The following is a 22487-nucleotide window of genomic DNA, read 5'->3' as shown; positions in this document are numbered from 1 at the left end:
TTGACAGCCTTTTAGAGGGCAGGTAACAGCTGAGCTGTACGAGAGGACTATGGGAAGTAAGGAAGGTGTCCACTGGATGCAGGCTACAGTAGGCTAGTTTTATAACGTTTTTATGATTTTGTGTAGCTTTGTGAAATGAGAAGTGATCAATCTGTGTCAAGTTGGTGGTGTAAAAGTGCCATAAGCACGTAAATAAACATAGAGAGAACTGGTTATGGGAACAAAGGCATGGAAAAGACACTGATATGTTGCCCCTTGACTCAAAACAGTCTTTGATCTCCTTCTGTCTCTCAGAATACTTCCAAATTCCTCTTTTGCCACCACAAGCCCCAGAAATCAAAGTTGATGGTATGTTTCTAAGAAGAGACATAGGTATGATTCTCCATATGGGATTTCTATTCACATTGACCTGGTAAGTCTTTAGAGACCTCCCACCAAACGGATGCTTGTTCCATTAGTTCTCCAGCTTCTAACCATGTTTTAGTTATCACATCTGTATCTCAGCCTTTTTTTTCCAAAGAAACTTTAATAGAGTTTTAAATTAGGCTGTGCCATTCTGTCCCTATGTAACTTATTACACTGAAAGAGGAGGAGGAGGAAGAGAAGAATCACAGTGCTTGGGATTGTTTATTGTACATTGCATTCAAGTATAAATCATAAATCTCTGGCTGGCACATCCTTAACCATGATTTGGGCCACCATGAAAGTTACAAGCAAAACATTGGCAAGAAAAAAGACAAGCACCTAAGTAAATGATTGGCAAGAGGATGTATAGTTTTGAAGCGAAGAGTGATAACCGGGAGATGCAGACAACCAGGAATGTCCCACTCAAAAAAGAAATTTTGGCAGGATGGGTGAGTGGAATGCTGGTTACCTCCTAATGGCAAACTGGGAGCTGGACTTGAAATGGGCATCAGGGATAGAAGCCCAAGTCTGTCCTTACGGGGCACTTTTTGCTCAAGGTAGACCCATGTAAATTCATAGCGACATGCAGGTGGCAAATTCAGAAGAAAGAGCTATTATTTGATATGCTGGGCTACTTGTTCTGAAGCCGGAAGATCATCCTAAATTGAAGGTTTATATGATTTTATACCTGGGGCCAAAGAAGAAAATCTAGGGAAGAGGGTATCAGGGGCCACAGTGCTGCTTTGTCCTGACCTGGTGTCTCCAGATTATTTTGGATTTCAATTCAAAAAGAACCTTCAACCAATCTGGCTGAAGGATTCTGGGAATTAAAGTCCAGTGTTATCTGGAAGGACCTCATTGGGGAAATCTAATAGAGTGAACAATTTCTTCCCTTAGGAGTTACACGAAGCAACAACAATCCACAACAATCAAATCTATCCGCAGAACAATGTCAAAGAGTCCATTTGTAGAACTGAGGGATCAGCTTCATAGAAATAAATGATGGCGGTTTCCATTTCCTTCATCCCCAACACCTTGTGCACAAGGTGGCCTTTCCTTCTGTCTTGCTGGAAAGTCCAATGCAGGGTCCTCAGTGCTGCCCCCATCCTCTGTTTCTCAGAAGGAAAGGTTTCACAACATGCGAGTAGCAGACATCATGAGGAAATCTTCGTAGCTGATCCGTGCAGTGCCTGTCATGCCAGTATCCTTCTCCCGGAAGGCTTCGGTCATGGTTTGGAGGAGAGTGCAGATCTGGATGAAGCGGTCCAACTGGATGCCAGGAGTGCAGCCCTTCTGTGAATAACGGGACACCAGCAGCTGGGAAAACTGGGGGGTCAAGTTGTACCCCATTTGGCAAAGAGCTGGAAGGAAAGAAATAGAATTGCAATAGAGGAATCTGGGTTGAAACCAATTAAACAATCTCCCAAGTATTAAGATTTTTTTTCCCTAATCAGTAATTCATTGCAGAAAAGCTAAGAAGCCATTAAGTAAGAATTCTGGTGACTGCTATGAATCAAAATGAGCCCTATTTACAGGGAAATCAATATTCATATTTTGGCAGTTCTTTCTTCTGCCTGAAAGATGCAGTGGCCCAGATGAAGCTCTCTTTTGCGGGGCAGTGAAAGCCTCACTGTCAGACTGCCTAGGCCAGTGGTGCCAAACTCAGGGCCCGGGTGGGTGCTTAGATCTGGCCCATGGGAAACAGCAAAGGACTGGCCTGCGGTGCCTCTGACAGCAGAAATAGAGCTCCGTTTTTGTTGGCAGAGGGTTGCAGGAGGCCATTGCAGCTGAAAACAGAGCTCGGGAGCCTGTTTTCGCTGGAAGAGCATTCGGGCCGCCACAGGCACCCCCGACATGGATGATGTCGAACTGGCCACCCCCCACCCCAGGTCAAACACAACCCTAATGCGGCCCTCAATGAAATCGAGTGACAGTGGTTTCTGTCCACTCCACTAGAACTGGCAAAAGTGGGCATGCTCCAGGTCCTATCAATGAAGCAATGTTTCTGGTAAGGCTCCAGGAAGCATAGCTTCTCTATTATGGCACCTCCCCACTGAGATACTGACAATTCCAACCCTATTAGCCTTTGAGAAGATAGGAAAGACATACCTGGGTCTTCTCCTAGATCCCGAGTCTGGGATTTTGATCAAACTCTGGCAAGTTCTGTTTCATAATTTGATAATGTAATTTTTAGAGTCCCTGAGCCTGGTTCTTTTGAACTGGATTTTTATAGTTTATTATGTTTTATTTCTGGGTGGTCTTGAGTAGATGGGAGGCTATATAAATTTATTAAATGAATAAACAAATAAAGTGTCTCTTGCCTGGAAATGGATAGATTGGGTATCAGACAGTATTTCTCTGACAAAGTGAGAACTAACTCTCACATAACTCACAGTTAATGCCTTGTGAAAATCCACCATGCTGATGACTCAAATAATTGGTGACAGAGTGGCATGACTGATATCTTTATATCAGCCAAGCATTCCAACACGGAAGAACAACCTAACAATTATTGGAAACTAAGGATTTTTCAAATTTTTGCTTCCTTTTCCATCTTTTCCTTGGAGTGGGCCTACAGCTGACAGTCCTTTTAGTCCAGTTCTTTCTCAATCTCCAAGCTCAGCCCTTACTGCAAGAAAGTCTACATCTATGCTGACTGGAGAATTCTGGGAGTTGAAGTCCACAAGTCTTAAAACTGCCAAGTTTGAAGACCTCTGGTCTACATCCACCTGAGGGGCATGGCTTTCTGACCAAATGAACCACAGGTAGAAGAAGCTGTCTTTTCATAAACGACTGGTTCAACAGCTCAGTATTACTTTGATTGCCAGGTAATCCGCTGATTGTCAACAGATTTTTAAACTCCAGAAATTGAACCATAGCATCTTTATAATGTAAAGTTTTTTGGGATTGATCCAGGCCAATAACAGCTACAGAACACTGGGCTGATCCAATGGTAGATCCAGCCTTGGAGATTTCAAGCTGAGGAAGCTGGAAAAAATGGAACTTGCCCTTGGAATGCCAGCAAAAACCACTCTTAGAAATCTAACCCAAAGGGAATCTCATTTCTAATAGAAGAAGCTCAGAGTTTAACGGTGGGGACCTTGGTGTTTTCTGAGCTTGGTTGTTTTCTTGCAGACGTTTCATTATCCAACCAGATAACATCATCAATGCCAGAAGGGAGTGGATTTTCTCTCTGTTTATATACAGTGGCTTGCCCTGATAATGTTGGTAGGGTGTAATTTTTCCCATTGGTAGGTCCTTGATCAGAGTATTGTTTGTATGGTGTTAATCCCTGCTTATCTGGCTGCTGGAGAGGATGTGTGGAATCTTCGGTGCTTTCTGAGCTAGGCTGGTTGCTTGCAGGTGTTTCATTACCCAACTAGGTAACATCTTTAGTGTTAGAAGGGAATGGTGCAAATTATGTTACCTAATTAGGTAATGAAATGTCTGCAAAAAACAAACAAGCTCAGAGAGCTCAAAGGATTTCTCATTTCTGAACGGTGACATCAAAATCAATGGAGAACATTGCCACCCCCAACCTCAATGTCTCACCTTGGTGAAGCTCATTATAAGTAATGTTTCCTGAATGGTCCCGATCAAACTGCTGGAACAAATTCCTCCACTGTTGAATAAAACGCCACAGGGCCGAAAACCCATAGAGGTCGATCCGACCAGATTTGCTTTTATCAAACATGTCTGCCAAGACAGAAAGGCAAGAGCAGAGCACTGAATAGTCATGTTTCATTGCTTATATAATAACTATTTTCCCCCAACCACAAGCTGAAAAAGAGATGAGAGAAGGTTTTTACAAGCTTCCTGTGTGTGTGTGTGTGTGTGTGTGTGTGTGTGTGTGTGTGTGTGTGTGTGTGTGATGTATATGTATAATGTATATAAAAGTACTAGCATACCATTTGAACCTATTTAAGAACATCTTCTGTCACTAAATTTATCCTGTTCCTTAGAATGCCATCTGTTTTTCAGTTAAGATAGCAGGAGAAAGAAGACTTGTCTGAAATTAGGAAATTGATTTCATGATCTGAAACATGCCAAAGGCAATGGTGAACTATCTTTAAGAAGCTTTCTTTGTCCTTTAACCCAATTTACTGGTTTAGAATTGAGGAAGATATATATGCATGCAGACCTGTAGCTCCTATTTGGGTTTCAAATGACTAACCATGGAATAAGAGTGGAGAAAACCACCAGTTCTCCCTTGTTTACATAGGGAAAGAAAAATGCGCTGTTGAAAGGAGCAGCTCCTTTGAGGGAGGGAAGCATCAAAATCCATGAAATTCAAGCATAATTATGTTTATAATTATCTTTAGCATTTCATGATGTTTGAGTCACTTCATTATATTATTATCCTGCTCTTTTTTCTATTACACGCAAAGCAGCCTATAACATTTGTTTCTTTTACTATTTCATGGATCTCCAGCTTTGAGATCTTCCAAAGGAGGAGAGAATTGAAGGAGCTGGAAACTTTAGCCTTAGGAAAAGATGATGGACAGAGATAAGAGAACAATCTTCAAACACCCGAGGAGAAAAGGTTTAGACAAAGAACAAAGCTCTACAAAGCTTATTCTGTCATCCCAGTGTGTAGACACAGAATGGTTATAAATGACAGGAAGGCGATTTCTGGTTGAATGCTAAGGGGGGGGGGAATGCCCTAATGGTAAGAGCAAGAGTTGTGCAAATCTTCAAAGAGGGGGTTTGCTTTGATGAAAAATTGAGTGAAATTTCCCTTGAAATAGCTTCGTGAAGCAAAGTGACTCCTTTAAAAGTGGAGAGAAATAATCATGTTGCTTTATTTTGCAGCTGCTTATCAGCCTCTGGCTCTTGCAACAGCTGGAAGGACCTTCTGCCCATCTAAAGAAGCTTCCTTCTGTTGGAGAAGTCTGGGGTCTCCTTGCAGTCTTCTCCAGCAGCACTTGCCCAATCCAGAATCTTCTCCAGCAATTAAGTCTGATCAAAAGACTCTCCCAGCTTTCACAAGTGACAAAGGTGAGGCATGTAGGGAAAACTCTGAGGCAAGGTGAGATGCTGCCCTGAGACACAGCAGGTTGTTTCTCTGCTTCAACGAAGAAAATCGGGTTGCCTCCATAGCATGAAGCTCTTCCTTGAGCTAAATTTAAGCCAGCTTGCAGAACCTGAGTAAGAATGTTCAGCCAATGGGAGTAAAGGCCTACAGGAGCATAGAACTCCTTTCTTGGATTTGTCCAGAAAAAGAAGCTGGGTTGCTGCTGTTTGGAAATGCTTTAATTTGCATTTGTGCACCAAAGGGGATCAACTTTGATGGCTTCAATTATCTCTTCCTATTTCAAGTGGGATAAGTAAGTAGATCAGCAGCTTAACTTCTTCACAATGATATCTTGAAAAGACTTCTCCAGTGCCTACATTATAGAGACGTTTGTATTAAGTCCATTTCACCATTACTGCATAAATACCCAAGGCACACATGATGATTTTACACCTCCCTGTTGTTCTCACATACTATCCCTCTTTGAATTAGATTTTTAGAGTTTATTTTTATAATTTTTAGTGTTTAATGTAATTTTTTGTATTCTATGTTTTTATATTCTTTGTACCTCACACTCTTAATGCTTCGATAATAATAAAGGTTAATTTAGTGGGAAAATCTAGCCTGGGTACAAAATAAAGATATATCATATTGATTCAAGAAAATGCAAATATAAGGGAAGCAACAGATTCTATTTTGTTCACATTCAAATGCAAACACCTTTTAAGAAAATATTGTGTGGAATCTTTCTGAACTGTTGTGTGGATGTATTGGATCTTCTGACAGCCACATCCTAGTAGAGACTAGCTTTAGAGACTCTGATGGGGAATCAGATCTACAGTATTACAGGGCCTCCACACACTTTTCACCATGCTGACTATAAATTCTTTTACCCTGAACTTACTCATCATCATCAAGCAAGTATCATCGCTGAAAGCAGACCAATTGGAGTTGACAAGGGCCTGCTTGAGCTCCTTGGTTGTGATGTATCCACTGTGGTCAGCATCTACACTTTGGAACCAAGAGAAAGCTTCTGGGTCCACCCCAGGGGGAACATGCCCTGTGTGAGAAAGAACATGATATAAAGAACATATACAGAGAACGGCAGAGCCTTTGACTAGAGCAGGGCTCTGGAACCGCACGTGGCTCTTTCATCCCTCTACTGCAGCTCCCTTTTGCTGGTCGGCTCCACAATTGATAGGGCTTTTGGTTAGGACAGGTAGAGGAAAAAGGATGCCGTGCTAGGAGACTCTCTGGTGGGGAAACCGGAATTCCTGTCAGCAAAGGAAAAAGAACGCCACGCTAGGAGGCGACTATGATGAAGGGGAAACCGGACTTCTGGTCAGCTCCAGAATTGAACGGGGGCTTCTGGTTCCCCCTAGAGCATGCCAAGTACTCATCAACATTGACAGGAAACATCAAGCAAGCTTCTGACAAATGGAGAAGGTAAGATGAGACTCAAACCTTCTACTCATTTGTTGAGTCAAACCCCCCCCTAAAAAAAAAAAAAAAAAGATAGGGTGGATATGTTAAATGCGAGCCCTAGAGAAGAAAGCAGAAGGGAAATAAATGAGTACTTTCCAATGATTTGTAATGCTCAAGGCTCAAATGGAGAAGGCATGTTGCTTCAGCAGGATGCAAATGCTGCTGTGTTTAGGAGGCTTCTGCACAGCAGCAAAGTTTTATGTCTGTCTCCTCAGGAAGGGAACTTTGGGACTTTCCAGTTCTCACCTCAGAACCTTAAATAATGCAATAGGAATGCCTTTCCGAACCCCTGGTCTAAATGGAGATGAATAATTCAAATTACGGACCGTTTCTCCAATTCTGCAATACAAAACAGGCACCAACTGCTGCAGCTGCAGAACCAGTTCGTAAAGTGAGAGATGTCACAGACACATGGCTCGTTCCTTAATGTGTAGCCAAGGTAGCTCTGGAGTTAGACAAGCTTGCCTCCTTTGGGAGATGGTTTTAGCTCAAAGGCGTTCAAAAGATCTGCAAAATGTAGGCGCTACTGTATTCCAACGCTTGCAAAATGTCACTAGTCCAGAAAAAATGCTACTTGGGTCACAATCTGTCACACTGGAGGCTTGTGGTTTATATGTTCAGGGAGAATTGAAATTCCAGTTTTCTAAAAGTTTCTCAGCTGTCTACATATTTGTAGCTCTTGATCAGCACCAGAAACTACTGTAGCTGAGAAATGCTCCCAAGTAAGAACAAACCAACTAATGACACAACACATTTCACATTATAACTTGAAATTCCAGATCTGGTAATAAGTTTTTCTAGAAGGGTGGCAAAACACTGCAGTGGAAAAATGCAAATTTGAGCATCACGATTAACCGGTTCTTAGAGAGGAAAACCTGATAACAGACTTGATTTGAAATGTTTGCTTGCTAAAAAAAAGGGGGTCAATATTGCAAATGATGGGGGTGGGGGGAGAAAGGATGGCCAGTAGAGCAATTCCAGTATACCCTGGTTCAACAATGAATAGCTTCCATCACGTCATGACAACTGAACTGAAACAAGCATCCTACCACTCACCTCCAGGACCACCTGCTCCATAGGCTGCAGGTTGGGGTGCACCATAGAGATTAGCAGGCTGTCCATATGACCCTCCTGGGACTGGGCCACCCCCATACATTCCACCTGGAGGACCAGAGGAAGGATATCCATATGGTCCTCCACTGGGGGGTTGTCCATATGGGCCTCCAGGTGCTGGGCCCCCATACGGTCCCCCAGGAGGCAGTCCGCCTCCATACTGTCCACCAGGATAGCCGCCTTGAGGAGCTCCTGGAGCCTGTCCTGTAGTCCCAGGGAAGCCCTGTCAAGGAACGAAAGAAGGAATGAACTGTAAAAAAGCAGACAATGAATCAGAACAGGGCCTATGTTTCTCACTTCCTTGTTGTGAAATGGTCCTTTTCCCTTCTTCATAACTTCCGTGGTTATGAAATGGTGCTTATTCCACCCTATCTCCTTACAAAAGGTATACTCTAAGCTGTGAACAGCTGGCACTCCATTCATAGAAATTGGTGATATAAATAAATAAGTAGTCACGGTGGAAAATATACCCCTTACATGATTCACATCATTCGCACAATGGCATCCTTGCTGTTTTGATCTCCCCTGACACCCACCCACCTCCGCCAACTCCTCATCAAGTTATCAGGGTAAACAGAGCTGAAGCACTACTTTTTACTGTTGGTGAAGTCTTCAACTCTTCTTACTCCAGAAGAAAAGAGAAATTATTTTTTTTGGGGTAGAAAAATACAAGTGCAGCTATAAAACAGACATTTCACCTGTTGAAGGTTCAATCTCTGAACTGGTTGCCAGGCTAAGAAATCAGGATAAGATACTCTTTTGACAGCAACTTGGATTGTCTGAACTTCAGTTGGCCCATAAATATTTTCAATTATCTTACAAATACCAACTCCAAGTTTGATTTTAATTAATATTTATTTTAAAATTATATTTCAGGAGAATCAAAAAGCTTTAAATATATCTCAAGAAGCGGCTAGGGAAGACTTATTAATTTTATTAGGTTGTATAATATTTAATAGTTTCCTGGTGTGATAGATATATTTCAATTTGGGATAAAGCCACATTGATCCATATTTTTCCAATAATCATTTTATCGATTAGCTGACAATTTAGTATATAGAGCTAATGGTCTTTTAAGAAATGAAATAGGCCTATAAGATGGCAAATCCTCAATCTTAATTTTTATACAATACTTTGCACCTTGTAACTCTTGTAACAGTGTCTTGGAAATAGTCTACGATAATTTTGATTCTTAAGTCAAGTATACTAATGTATATTTAAAATATCCTTGGCTTTGAGCTTCAACTCTGAGCAACCATGTATTTAACTTCACTAAACAACAAAGAGCATTTCCTCTCCCAGAAGACGTCTTGTTCACACAACATGCTAACATAGGTCAGAGCATGAGTTTAATGTGTCATGAAAATACCAGTTATTAAACCCAAACACAACTAACCCAGAGGAAAAGGTTTATCTTAGCAATTTATCAACCCCAAGGCTAAACTAACTGTTTGGTTAACTGTTGTTGTTGTTGTATTTAACTTCACTAAACAACAAAAAGCATTTCTTTTCCCAGAAGACGTCTTGTTCACACAACATGCTAACATAGGTCAGAGCATGAGTTTAATGTGTCATGAAAATACCAGTTATTAAACCCAAACACAACTAACCCAGAGGAGAAAGGTTTATCTTAGCAATTTATCAACCCCAAGGCTAAACTGTTTGGTTAACTGTTGTTGTTGTTGTTATTATTATTATTTACTTTATTCATTACACATGAAACTCAGTCAACTAAATATTCAAAAATGCTGATGGTTGATACAGGTTGCTGCCAGCGTCCTAGGTATCAACCAAGTACCTTCTTAAGATATATGATGTTCCAAGTAGCACAGTTTTTTGCAGTTCTACTGGTGTTATTGCAGGAAGCTGCAATTTGTTGATGTATCTTATAAAATTCTTGGACATGGTACCAAGTGCTCCGATGACAATGGATATCACTGTTACATGTGTCATCCATAGCCGTGTAGTTTCGATGGCCAGACTGCGATATTTCATTATTTTTCCAGTTCTTTTTCTTCAACTCTGGCATCTCTTGGTACCGCCATGTCAATAAATTGTACGTTTCGGTTTTCAACAACTGGGATATCTGGCATGTTGTGTTCCAAGTTATTATTATTATTAGTTATTATTATTATATTGGCTGTGAAAGTTGGACCATAAGAAAGGCTGAGCGCCGAAGAATTGAGGCCTTTGAACTCTGGTGCTGGAGAAGACTCCTGCAAGTCCCTTGGACTTCAAGGTGAATAAATAAGTCAGTACCAGAGGAGATCAACCCTGACTGCTCTTTAAAAGGCCAGATCCTAAAGATGAAACTGAAATACTTTGGCCACCTAATGAGAAGGAAGGATTCACTGGAAAGAGCCTAATGCTGGGAAAGATTGAGGGCAAAAGAAGAAGGGGATGGCAGAGAATGAGGTGGCTGGATGGAGTCACTGAAGCAGTAGGCATGAGTTTAAATGGACTCCAGGGGATGGTAGAGGACAGGGAGGCCTGGAGGAACGTTGTCCATGGGGTCACAATGGGTCGGACGCAACTAACAACAACATTATTATACTATATTATATTATATTATTATTATTATTGAGGAACAGAAGGCAAGATTATTCCTTCCTGATTGCAAGCCAATAATGAAGTCTTAAAGCTCAATATTCAATAATCCAATATTCCAATACCAGAATGAAGTGGTGGCTTTGGCCTCCAATACAACCCGATGATTTTTTTTCTCCACATGGTGCAAGAAAGAAATGGTGCAAGAAAGCTTCCGGCCACCTTTGTGGCTGTATCTCAGAAAACTTTGCTGACTGATTTCAGTCATGCACTGATAAGTCAATTTCCTGACAGAGTGGATGACTCAATTAATAATTTGGCCGCAAGGTCCAGGTAATCAAGGGAGACATCTGAATCCATTTTGTTATACTTGGAATGGAATTTAATTAGGAAAGATAAAATTACCAGAACAGATACAGGATGGGGTCAAAAAAAGGCTGGATTCACATATTGCAATAAGCCATGCAATTCTGGCTTAATGGAAGCAGAGGGTTGGACTAGAAGACCTTCAAGGTCCCTTCCAACTCTGTTTTTCTATTATTCTGAACCCCACAGGTAGATAACAATTTTTGAAAATTCTGATTCATTGCAAAATGCAAGTAAAGGAGCAGGGCTTAGGCACAGCTGGGTAAGAGACAAGATTTTAATGAATGCACTTCTCTCTTCTCTGCAAGAAAACCTCTGCCAGTCACAACCCTTCTCTTCAATCTTAAATGCAGCCTCTGCCCTCCCCTGAGTCCTTACGCAGGAGTCAGATTGCCAAAGTACTTTATGGATTTATTTTGAAGTATTTTATTTATTCAATTCCGTTCAATTTATATGACTTGCATTAGCAACCCTTGTCGCTGCAATGTCCACAAGAAAAAAATTAGTTACAGAATTTTAGCTGTCAACTTGTGTCAATTTTTGGAGACACCTATAACAATTTTTGGAAAACTATATTATTCACAAATGTATCGACTCTCCACGCATGTAAATTAGCGAGCGACCCTCATGTTTTGAGATCATGTATTTTCTTAATGGGGATATTAATATTAATAATAATGTCATATTATATTATATATTATATATTATATTATATTATATTATATTTTGTATGTCTATTGCTGGTCGATAGCCTATAGTAACACAAAGTGAAAATGAAAAATAATAGAACACAAGTAAGAGTCAATGTGCTTCTGAGGCACCAAGCTGTCACCAATCTTGCTTTCAGGACAGCAGAACCTCCAGGTGGTTAAATCCCTGGTTTTTATCCATTTTAAAAGTCTGATTTTATGAGCCTTTCATAGTCACTCCATTGTGTTTCATGTGAGCCATCCAAGAATGGTGGGAAGAGGCAGAATGCAAAAGTTTGGTCACCTTACAGAAAAGCCATCCGGGGCTGTCCTCACACCACCTGTTTCCCATTCTTGCTGAAATAGCAACCTACCTTCAGTGCTTCGCACAACATCCTGAGCATTAACTAACTGACCGGCTCCCCAAGAGAGTGTCACTCACCCTCAGCAACTGTTAAGATGGGCGGACTTCAATTCCCAGAATGCTCCAGCCAGTAGGAGGGGACTTCAACTCCCAGAATTCCCCACCCAATGAAAACACTTCCTAACCTTGCTTTGGGGAGCTTCTTTTCTTCCCCTCCATCCCTCCAATACCCCCCACGACATCGCTACAGTACTCCATTGACCTGGCCGTGACGTCACTGCGTCACTGAAAAGAGTGATTCGTTTTCTTGCCGCTGCCTATTATCCTCTCTGCTCTCCCCCCACCCCCACCTTTTCAGGTTGCCTAGGCAACTTCCAGCCCCTTCCAATAGAGAGCCCACTCAACCTCGCTTCAGTTACGGGGGCTCCCGTCAGCCACCGCGGCGGGGTGAGCTTGACGCCTCTTTTCGCGCGCGTGCGTGCCCGCCGCCTCACCTGTCCATACGGGTAACTGGCCGCCATGGAATCTTCCTTCTTTGTCGCGCAGTAACGCCCTGGAGGGGCGGAGAGAAAGGGGAATCTTTCTCTCCGCCCCTCCACCCCCGGTTCTAGTTGATTGGACGAGAGGACCCTCGCGTGGCGCACGAACGTGGGCGGATCAGCTGTCACTCACCACGGTGGGCGGGACTTCGGGAGCGCCAACGCTATAAAAGGGCAAAATGGGGGATTTTTTTGTTTTGTTTTTCACCTCCTTCCCCCCAAAACCATCCCCCCGCGTCAGAGGTCTTCAAACTTGGCAGCTTTAAGATTTGTGGACTTCAATTCCCAGAATTCTCCAGCCAGCATAGCTGACTTGGACAGGAGTTGGTCCACAAGTCTTAAAGATGCCAAGTTTGAATCCTTCTTCCCTAAGTGATCCAGTTGGAGATTGCTCAGTGTGATTGCAGGGCAGCCCACAGCTTTCCAATCGTTCATGTGTTGTTTTTCTGTTCTGGTTCGCATTTAAGAACTCCAGAAGCAGCGGCCTGGCTGAATGTGTGGTGTTATTCCGCTCACGTTCACACCAGCCCTGTAAGGTAGGCAGATCCCAAATCACCAGTTGTGCTCCAATCAGGAGCTGATGAGTGGCATCTACCCTCTTTAATATATTTAATTATTCACGTTCTGGGTTTATCAATACTTTGTGGGAAGCCCCCCCCCCCCAAATCCTAGAAAAATGAAATATTTGGGGGAATATTAAAAAGGCAGGATAAAATATTTCCCCTAAAGGAGAAATGGGGAAAAATCTTGATGGAGAAACCAGCCACAGTTTCCCTTCCCCAAGCAGAAACTGAGGAGCCAGTTTATAGAAATACAGATTTGGTAATTGGTTCAGAAAGACTGACTCAGGCAAGAAACTTCAGATAAGGAACACAATAAGCAACACAATCAAGCCAAAGGTTGACAAAATTAGCTCGGACAAATACCTAGGATTTGCATTTCCCCTTTTGCTTATAGAGCCAGCCGTGGCCCCATAGGAATCCAGAAGGTATAAAAACCCACCCACTCTAAACACCATTTTGTCAGCTGTCCCAGAATCACATGTGGTTAGTGATTCTGCTTCCATCAATAAACCAACTTTCTTTCCAATTAGCCATCATGAGTCTGTCGTCTGCACCTCTGTAACTGTCTGGTTTGGTTCTGCCTCTTCTGGAGGCAAGTTGATCCACTTATTAATTGTTCTCACTGTCAGGAAATGTCTCCTTAGTTCTAAGTTGCTTCTCTCCTTGATTAGTTTCCACCCATTGCTTCTTATCTTGCCCTCAGGTGCTTTGGAGAATAGCTTAACTCCCTCTTCTTTGTGGCAGCCCCTGAGATACTGGAACACTGCTATCATGTCACCCCTACGCCTTCTTTTTATTAAACTAGGCATACCGAGTTCCTGCAACCATTCTTCATATGTTTTAGCCTCCAGTCCCCTAATCATCTTCGTTGCTCTTCTCTGCACTCTTTCTAGAGTCTCCACATCTTTTTTACACCGTGGTGACCAAAACTGAATGCAGTATTCCAAGTGCGGCCTTATGAAGGCATTATAAAGTGGTATTAACACTTCACATGATCTTGATTCTCTCCCTCTGTTTATGCAGCCTAAACTGTGTTGGCTTTTTTGGCAGCTGCTGCACACTGCTGGCTCATATTTAAATGGTTGTCCACTAGGACTCCAATATCCCTCTCACAGTTACTACAGTTTCGCGGGGGAAAGTGACTATAAATTCAGAGAAAAAGCAACTAGGTCTTGAGGCCCTTGAAGGAATAAGCCAGGATTTCTTAAACTCAGCAACCAAGTCTCAGAATCAAAGTCCATCCCAGTTGGCTGGAGTAATGTAGGAGATGAAGTCTACGTATCTTGCTGAAATTGAGAAATAACAGCTGTAAGCCATCCAGAGAATGTTGGGTGTTGAGCAGATAGGAAATGATAATGATAATGATAATACAGGTATCCTTGACTTACAATAGTTCAGTTAGTGACCGTTTGAAGTTACAATGGCACTGAAAAAAGCGACTAATGACCATTTTTCACACTTATGACCATTGTAGCATCCCTAAGGTCACATGATCAAAATTTGGATGCTTGGCAACTGGTTCATATTTATGACAGTTGTAACATCCTGGGGTCATGTGATCACTTTTTGCGACCTTCTGACAAGCAAAGTCAATGGGGAAGCCAGATTCACTTTAGAATCATGTTACTAACTTAACAACTGCAGTGATTTATTTTAAAAAATGTGTCTGGAATGGTCATAAAAACTCCATTAGCAACATAACTTGGCTGAATTGTGGTCGTAAGTCGAGGATTACTTGTAATAATAATAAAACTAGGTACGCTGTTATGGGATCCTAGTTATCTCTTTTTTCCAAGCTCACAGACTTGGAATTATGCGAAATTTGGGGTGCAATTGGTCAGTTTGGCCTAGTGGTGAAGGCACCAGCCTGGAAACAGATCATGAATTTTAGTCCTGGTTTAGCCACAAAGCCAGCTGAGTGACCTTGAGCCAGTCCCTCCCTTCTCAGCCCTAGGAAGAAGGCAATACCTAACCATTTCAGAAAAACCTTGCCAAGAAAACTGCAGGAATTGACATTGCCCTAAGATACATTTTTCAGCCTTGAGGAAATCCCTGAGTGTGTTGACTTCTCCTTATGAAAGGACAGACAAGGAGTTTTGTTGGGTGTGCAGTATGTGCAGTATTTGGAGAGGTTGCTGGTTCAGTTTGCATGGGAAATTAAGCAGTGTCACAAGGGCTCCACAGGAGTCATCCTCAGTGGGTAGCTTCTTGATTAGAGCAAGATGGCATGGACAGACATAGCACGTCGGAACAGACATAGCAAAGATAAGCAAAAGAGCTGAAAGATCAGATCTATGTTGCCGGTTCAGTTCCCTTGTCTGAATCTTGGTAACGTGGTCCTTGGCCTACAATCATAATTCAGCCTGGCAATTATGGTTATAAGTCATGATGGTTGTAGAGTAAGTCATCATGTGAGGACACCTGATTTTATGACCCCTTTTTGCGGCAGTTGTTAGGTGAACATGGCTGTTGTAAAGTGCCATGGTCATTAAACAAATGCCATGGTCATTAAGCAAAGCAATGGTTCACTATGGGTGCAGTTTTGCCAAAACCTAGAAATAAGTGCCAGTTTTTAGCAAAACCATTGTAAAGGGCCATGTGAAAATGGTTGTAAATGCAGTTGTGCTGCTAAGTTCAATCACTTGACCATGGAGGGCATGACTCTCAGAATTTCAAATCTGGGCTGCAAATCCCCTCTTTCAGATCAATCATAATTTGTACAGTCAATAAACAGCCACTTGTAAGTTGAGAACTGTCTGTATATGGTAAATCTCTGCCCCAAAGTAATCTCAGTTTTGCTTTTGTGTCGTCAAAAATTAAAAAGAAAAAAAATATTGAATATATTATCACTATCACCAAATTGGTTCCTTCATGATACACAACAGGGGAGGGATCATCTAGTATACTACTTTCTATCCTATTCTATTGCTGTTGTGGAAATAAAAGGGTTAAGGCTTGAATAAACAAAGGCTGATGTGTAAGAAATAAACAGAGAGCTATGTATTTGCTGGCTGATCTGAATTGTGTGTGTCTGCTTGTTCTGAACATATAGGCACTGACTGGGAGAATGTTGGGTGAGAACTAAATTGGAAATTACTGAGTAATTTTCAAACAAAAATCCTGTCATGTTTTGTTTAGGAACTGAATTAGCATGATGAGTAAATATCCTGCATTTTATTCTTACCCGTTTCCATTCAATTTGATGAAAATGAATTTGATTTCTTTTCCCCAAAGGAGAATGAATTTCAATGAATTTCAATGATTTAGTTGTAAGACGTCTTTACCAACGTGGCCAGATCTCTCTTTTGTATTCTACAGCTTTCGGCAGTCTTTCTAGCATCCTATATTTTTAATAAATCTCAAGGGAAGGTGGACATAAAACATGGAATAATAGAGTTGGAAGGGACCTTGGAGGTCTTCTAGTCCAATCTCCTGCTCGAGCAGGAGACCATTTCTGATAATTTCAGAAATATATCTACCCCATCAGGAAACTATTAAATATTATACAATTTAATAAAGATAAAGGTTCTCTTTGAAAACCTCCAGTGATAGAGTACCCAGAACTTCTAAGGGTGAGTTGTTCCATTGTTGATAGCTCTCACCATTAGGAAATGTCTCCTTAGTTCTAGATTGCTTCTCTCCTTGGTTAGTTTCCAACCATTGTTTCTCATCTTGCCTTTTGGTGCTTTGGAAAATAGTTTGACCCTCTCGTCTTTGTAGAAGCCACTCAAATACTAGAACATTGCTATCATGTCTCCCCTAGTCCTTTCCCCCCCATAGAATAGACATACCTAATTCCTGTAACCATTCTTCGAATGTTTGAGCCTCCAGCAAGGTTTCAGAAGAGAACTTCAGATAGTCCTTGAGATATGATCACTCATTCAGCAACCCATTCAGAGTTATGATCATGATGAACAAAGGGGACTTAGAACTGGTTCTCAAGGTTATGGCCATAAGTCATGGGGTGAGGTATTGAGGCCCCAGAAAGAGTGCAGAGAAGCACAACGAAGTTAAGAGGTCTGGAGATTAAATGGTACGATGAATAGCTAAGGGAATTAGGTATGTTTAGCCTAAGGAAGAGAAGGCCCGATAGCCGATAGCTATCTTCCAACACTTCAAGGGCTGTCACAGGGAGGAAGATGGATTTATTCTGTATGGCACCTAAGGGCAAGATAAGAGGTAATGGATAGATGATTATCAAAAAGAGACCCCACCTAGAATTAACAAGAAGCAACCTAGAATTAAGTGAGAATTAATTAACAATTAACAATCAATGGAATGGCTTGCGTCCAGAAGTTGTGGGTATTCCAATACTGGAGGTTTTCAAGAAGAGATTGAACAACCATTTGTCTGGAATGGTATAGGGCAGAGGGGGGTAACTATGGCTCCTTTACAACCCGTGGACCTCAACTCCCAGAATTCCTGAGCCAGCTGGCTCAGGAATTCTGGGAGTTGAAGTCCACAGGTCATAAAGAGGCCATAGTAGCCCAGCCCTGGTACTGGGTCTTTTGCTTGAGCAAGGGGTTAGACTAGAAGACATCCAAGGTCTCTTCCAGCCCTAGAACTCCATGATTCTGTGTGACCATGAACCGGATGCTTGGCAACAGGCTGACACTATGATTGTAGCAGCCTGCAGTTATGTGTCTGCCATTTGCCACTTTCCATCCCTGAAACTGATGGGGAAGATTATTATTATTATTATTATTATTATTATTATTATTATTATTATTATTATTATTATTATTATTATTATTATTATTATTATTATTATTTATTTGATTTTTATACCGCCCTTCTCCCGAAGGACTCAGGGCGGTGTACAGGCAAAGTAAAAAACGAACAATACAATATACAGTTTAAAAATGCATATTTAAAACACTTATTATAATTGGCCTGAAACTTTAAAAATATATAAAAACTAAAACCCCATTTTAAAAATTAGTGGTAGAAAATTTAAAATCAATAAAATTTAAGCCAGCCCCGCGCGAATGAAAAGATATGTCTTCAGTTCGCGGCGAAAGGTCCGAAGGTCAGGTATTTGGCGTAAGCCCGGGGGAAGCTCGTTCCAGAGTGTGGGAGCCCCCACAGAGAAGGACCTTCCCCTGGGGGCCGCCAGCCGACATTGCTTGGCGGACGGCACCCTGAGAAGTCCCTCTCTGTGAGAGCGTACGGGTCGGTGGGAGGCATGTGGTAACTGTAATGTATTACTGTAAGTTTTGGCGGGAGTTTTAGGCGGGAAATATCTCGTTTCTGATTGGATGCAGCCTCAGGCTGAAGTGTATATAAGGAGAGGTTTTTCTCCAGAGAGTTGCTGGGTCACACTATATTAAAGAGCTGTTGTCACTAACCTGGTCTCCTGCCTCGTCAATACCCAAACTTAACATTGGCGACGAGGATGGGATTTTGAGGCAGAGCACCAGAACAGAGCTGAACTCACTACGAGAATCAAACCCAGCAAGGTGACGGCGAATGCAGCGATGACCGGCTACACGCCACCCACTCCGTTTGACCCTGCCCAGGAGACATGGGGAATATATATGACCCGTTTCGAGAGTTTCCTGGAGGCAAACGAGCTACAGGGAGTCTCCGACAACCGTAAACGGGCTTACTTCATAAGCCACTGTGGGTCCGCAGTCATCGCCGTCGCAGAAGCCCTAGCGGAGCCAACACCGCTACACTCCGTATCGTGGCAGACCCTTCAGACCCTCCTGAAGAATCACTACGCACCAGCCCCGTCCAAATACGTTCGGCGTGCGAGTTTGGGGAGCGAGGCAACAAGAAGGCGAGTCTATCAGCGACTACATGGCAGCCCTGAGACAAGCCTCCAAGCATTGCAGTACCGCGATCTGGACGAAGAGCTGCTGGAACAACTTATACGGGGGGTCAGAGACATCCGTTTGAGGAGACGGTTGCTAGCCAAGAGCAACCTGACATTGGCAAACGCTCTGGACGAAGCCAGAGCCCATGAGATGTCCAACCATGCAGCAGACACCTTACAAAAGCGACTCACGCCGATGGCGGGCGCAAAGCCGAGCACAGTCCACCACGAAGAAACCTATCGTGAGTCAACCAGCGAAGAGGAGGAAGAAGTCCACTACACCGGAAAATCGACAAGGAAGACCCGGAGGAATGCGGAAGTTGCGGGCGACATCAGCGCCAAAGATGTAAGTTCAGGGCGCCATTTGCGGCGGTGTGAAAGGAAGGGCACCTGGCTCAAGTCTGCCGAGCACCCCAACCTTCCGCCGAAAATTCAAATCGGCCAATCAGAGCGGCTCTGAGTCAGAAATGCAAACCCACATTCCCGAAATTTCAAACCAGCCAATCAGAGCGCGAGATCGGCGAGGCGACCCGCGATTGGCCAGGAAAGAAAGAGCGCGAAGTCAAACCGAATGACTGTTACCATAGACCACGCAGCTACCCGCATCGAAGAAAAGATCTTCACAAACCCGACAATTGAAGGCGTACCGTGCCGACTGGAAGTAGACACAGGATCAGCTATCACAATCATGTCCTGGGACACTTTTGTGAAAGCCTTGCCGCACATCGCAAAGCGCAAGCTACAGAAACAACGGCTCCGGGTGCAGGATTACCAGGGCAACCGCATCCCTGTTCGAGGGACAACGACCGTCGAGGTCAAGTACGGGATATACGAGAAGACCCTGCCCATCACGTTAGTTGAGGGAACCTTGCCAAGCTTGCTGGGGCTAGACTGGTTCCGGGCGTTGGGAATGGGGGTGACTGGCGTCCACCGGAGCGGATGCAACCTGCAAAACGCCCTACTGGAGGAATTCAGACGATTCGAGGACCGTTTAGGCAAGTACAAGGGGACCCCTATCTCCTTCAATTTAGACCCCCAAATAGCTCCCATTAGGTTAAAGGCAAGGAGGGTTCCTTTTGCACTCAAACCTAAAATCGACAAAGAGTTAGATAAATTAGTCAGCCAGGGGATACTAGTGCCAGTTGACCATGCCAAATGGGAGGCGCCAATCGTCACCCTATAAAACCAGATGGGTCCATAAGAATTTGCGCTGATTACAAGGCTACCTTGAACAAAGCATTGCAAAAGCGCCTACCCAGTTCCAGTAGTGCAACACTTATTGCACTCACTAGGACACGGACAAGTCTTCGCCAAATTAGACTTGGCACAAGCGTACCAACAGCTACCCGTAGATGCTAGCACAGCTGAGGCCCAGACCATTGTAACGCACCGGGGTGCCTTTAAGTGCACCCGTTACAGTTCGGGGTGAGTGTGGCCCGGGCTATTCAAAATTTGATGGGCGGCTCCTACAAGGGTTACCGAGTCGTACCCTATTTCGATGATGTGTTGGTATCAGGGGAAGATTTAAGAGAACTGGGGAAGCGATTAAGGAAAGTTTTGGCCATTTTTAGGTCGGCAGGATTAAAAGTCAAAGCAAGCAAGTGTCAGATAGGGGTCGAATCTGTTGAATTTTTGGGCTATAGAATAGACAAAAAAGGGATTCACCCACTGAGAGCAAAGTCAAGGCGATAAAGAGCCCCAGCACCCAAAAACAAGACAGAACTCCAGGCTTTCCTGGGTCTGGTAAACTTTTACGCCGTGTTTTTAAAAGACAAGGCAACCGTTGCTGAACCGCTGCATAAATTGCTTGGAAAAAACACTGTTTGGTCGTGGGGGAAGTCAGAGAATAGGGCATTTGAGGCAGTAAAAAGTTTGCTATCAGCGATAGCCTGTTAATACAATACAACAACAGACTGCCGTTAGTATTGGTTTGTGATCGTCCCCTATGGAGTAGGAGCGGTACTTAGCCACAGACTCCCAAACGGCACTGAAGCCCCTATAGCGTTCTATTCACGAACGATGTCCCGGCTGAAAGGAATTACAGCCAGCTAGATAGGAGGCTCTAATAGTGTCAGGGTGAAAAATTTCACGAATACGTTTTGGGCGTGATTTGAAATTGTTACTGATCACAGACCGCTATTGGGGTTACTGGCTGGCGACCGCCCAACGCCAGTAGCACTCTCACCTAGACTGACCAGATGGACTATTTTTTGACCGCGTACTCCTACAAGCTGCAGCATCGGCCTGGAAAGGAGCTGGGGCATGCGGACGCATTGAGCAGATGCCCATTGCCAGGAAATCGAGGACCCCACCCGGGCACACCGTTCTACTAATTGACTCTTTGGACTCGGGGCCAGTCACATCGCAGGAAGTGGCTCGGGCCTCCTACCGGGACGTTGTTTTAAGAACTGTAATCAGTTGGGTTCAAGGGATGGCCGCTGCGCCGGGCGACGTTTCAAGGAATTTGTAAAGAAAAAAGGGGAATTGTCTGTGCAAGGGGGGTGCCTGCTCTGGGGGGATAGGGTGGTAGTTCCAGAGAAGCTGAGAAAAAAAGTTCTGGAACTCCTGCATGAGGGTCACCCAGGAATTGTGAGGATGAAGGGTTTGGCTAGGAGCTATGTCTGGTGGCCCCTAATGGACAGGGAAATCAGTGACAGGGTTGGCCGATGCCAAGTATGTCAGGAATCCAGACCACTACCACCTACGGCCCCAGTTTTGGAGTGGGAGAAACCCCAAGGCCCTTGGTCCCGCATACACATTGATTTTGCCGGCCCCTTCCACGGCCAAACATTTCTAATTGTGGTGGATGCATTCTCCAAATGGCTGGAGATCATCCTAATGAAATCCACAACCGCGGGAGCTGTCATCTCAGCACTAAAACATCTTTTCGCCACGCACGGGCTACCGGACACCCTCGTGTCCGATAACGGCCCACAGTTCACCGCAGCACTATTTGAAGGGTACCTGGCTGAAGAGGGCATCCGACATGCCCTCTCAGCGCCGTTCCACCCTGCGTCGAACGGCCTTGCTGAACGTTTTGTCCGGAGTGCGAAAGAAGCGCTATCACGAAGCGGCCCCGGCGATTGGCAGGCACAAATCGGGGCATTCCTCACCGTCAACACAGGACCCCTGTGTGGCCACCGCCGCAGCCCAGCCGAGCTATTAATGGGCGGAAGCTACGGTGCCGCTAGACCGGCTACACCGAACTACGTACAGGACGGGTTCAAAACAAAACCAGATAGAATCCGAGAGTTAAACATAGGAGACTCGTGTGGGCACATAATTCCGCCGACGGCCCTAACTGGAAGAGGGGGATAGTCATAGACAAAACGGGCCCCAAATCTTATCTAGTGGAACTAGACGATGGCAGAATCTGGAGGCGCCACATAGATCAATTAAGAAACAGATTGAGCGATAAGGCAGAATTAGGCGAGAACAGCCCTGACTATGATTTAATTAACCCCACAGCTGACCGGGCGCAAAGAACAAACAGAAAGCATAAGCAAAGAACCAAACAGAGACTTATCTGAGTCAGGCGAGGTCCAGCGACACCCTCCGGTCCCTCTAGAGGACAGCAGGTCCGA

The 22487-nt window shown here is 43.7% G+C and overlaps 1 protein-coding gene across 2 annotated transcripts; it reads right to left on the bottom strand.

Moving 5' to 3' along the window:
- Window positions 1-608: 608 nt before the first annotated feature.
- PEF1 (penta-EF-hand domain containing 1) lies at window positions 609-12581 on the bottom strand. Of its 2 annotated transcripts, none has more exons than XM_058196196.1 (5): window positions 12478-12581; window positions 7961-8240; window positions 6324-6479; window positions 3958-4101; window positions 609-1766 (listed from the first exon to the last, which is right to left on the bottom strand). In XM_058196196.1, the coding sequence occupies exons 1-5, from the start codon at window positions 12502-12504 to the stop codon at window positions 1537-1539; spliced, it is 837 nt and encodes a 278-aa protein (XP_058052179.1). In that variant the 5' UTR covers window positions 12505-12581; the 3' UTR covers window positions 609-1536. The 2 variants fall into 2 exon arrangements, with proteins under 2 accessions (XP_058052179.1, XP_058052178.1); XM_058196195.1 differs by lacking the exon at window positions 12478-12581 and adding an exon at window positions 11994-12029.
- Between the last annotated feature and the right edge of the window lie 9906 nt (window positions 12582-22487).

Source organism: Ahaetulla prasina, chromosome 10, assembly GCF_028640845.1.
Source record: "Ahaetulla prasina isolate Xishuangbanna chromosome 10, ASM2864084v1, whole genome shotgun sequence".
Lineage (NCBI taxonomy): Eukaryota > Metazoa > Chordata > Lepidosauria > Squamata > Colubridae > Ahaetulla > Ahaetulla prasina.
The sequence above is the reverse complement of the archived record's forward strand: the minus strand, read 5'-3'. Positions and strand labels throughout refer to the sequence as shown.

What these genes read in the sequence shown, in the direction of transcription:
- PEF1 (XM_058196195.1), bottom strand. Translation starts at nt 12,023, where the DNA reads ATGCTCAGGATGTTGTGCGAAGCACTGAAG. An exon ending in TACTTGCTTGATGATGATGA is followed by an intron (nt 4,102 to 6,323) that starts GTAAGTTCAGGG and finishes CTGTCTTGGCAG; the next exon opens with ACATGTTTGATAAAAGCAAA. An exon ending in TTATAATGAGCTTCACCAAG is followed by an intron (nt 1,767 to 3,957) that starts GTGAGACATTGA and finishes CTTTCCTTCCAG; the next exon opens with CTCTTTGCCAAATGGGGTAC.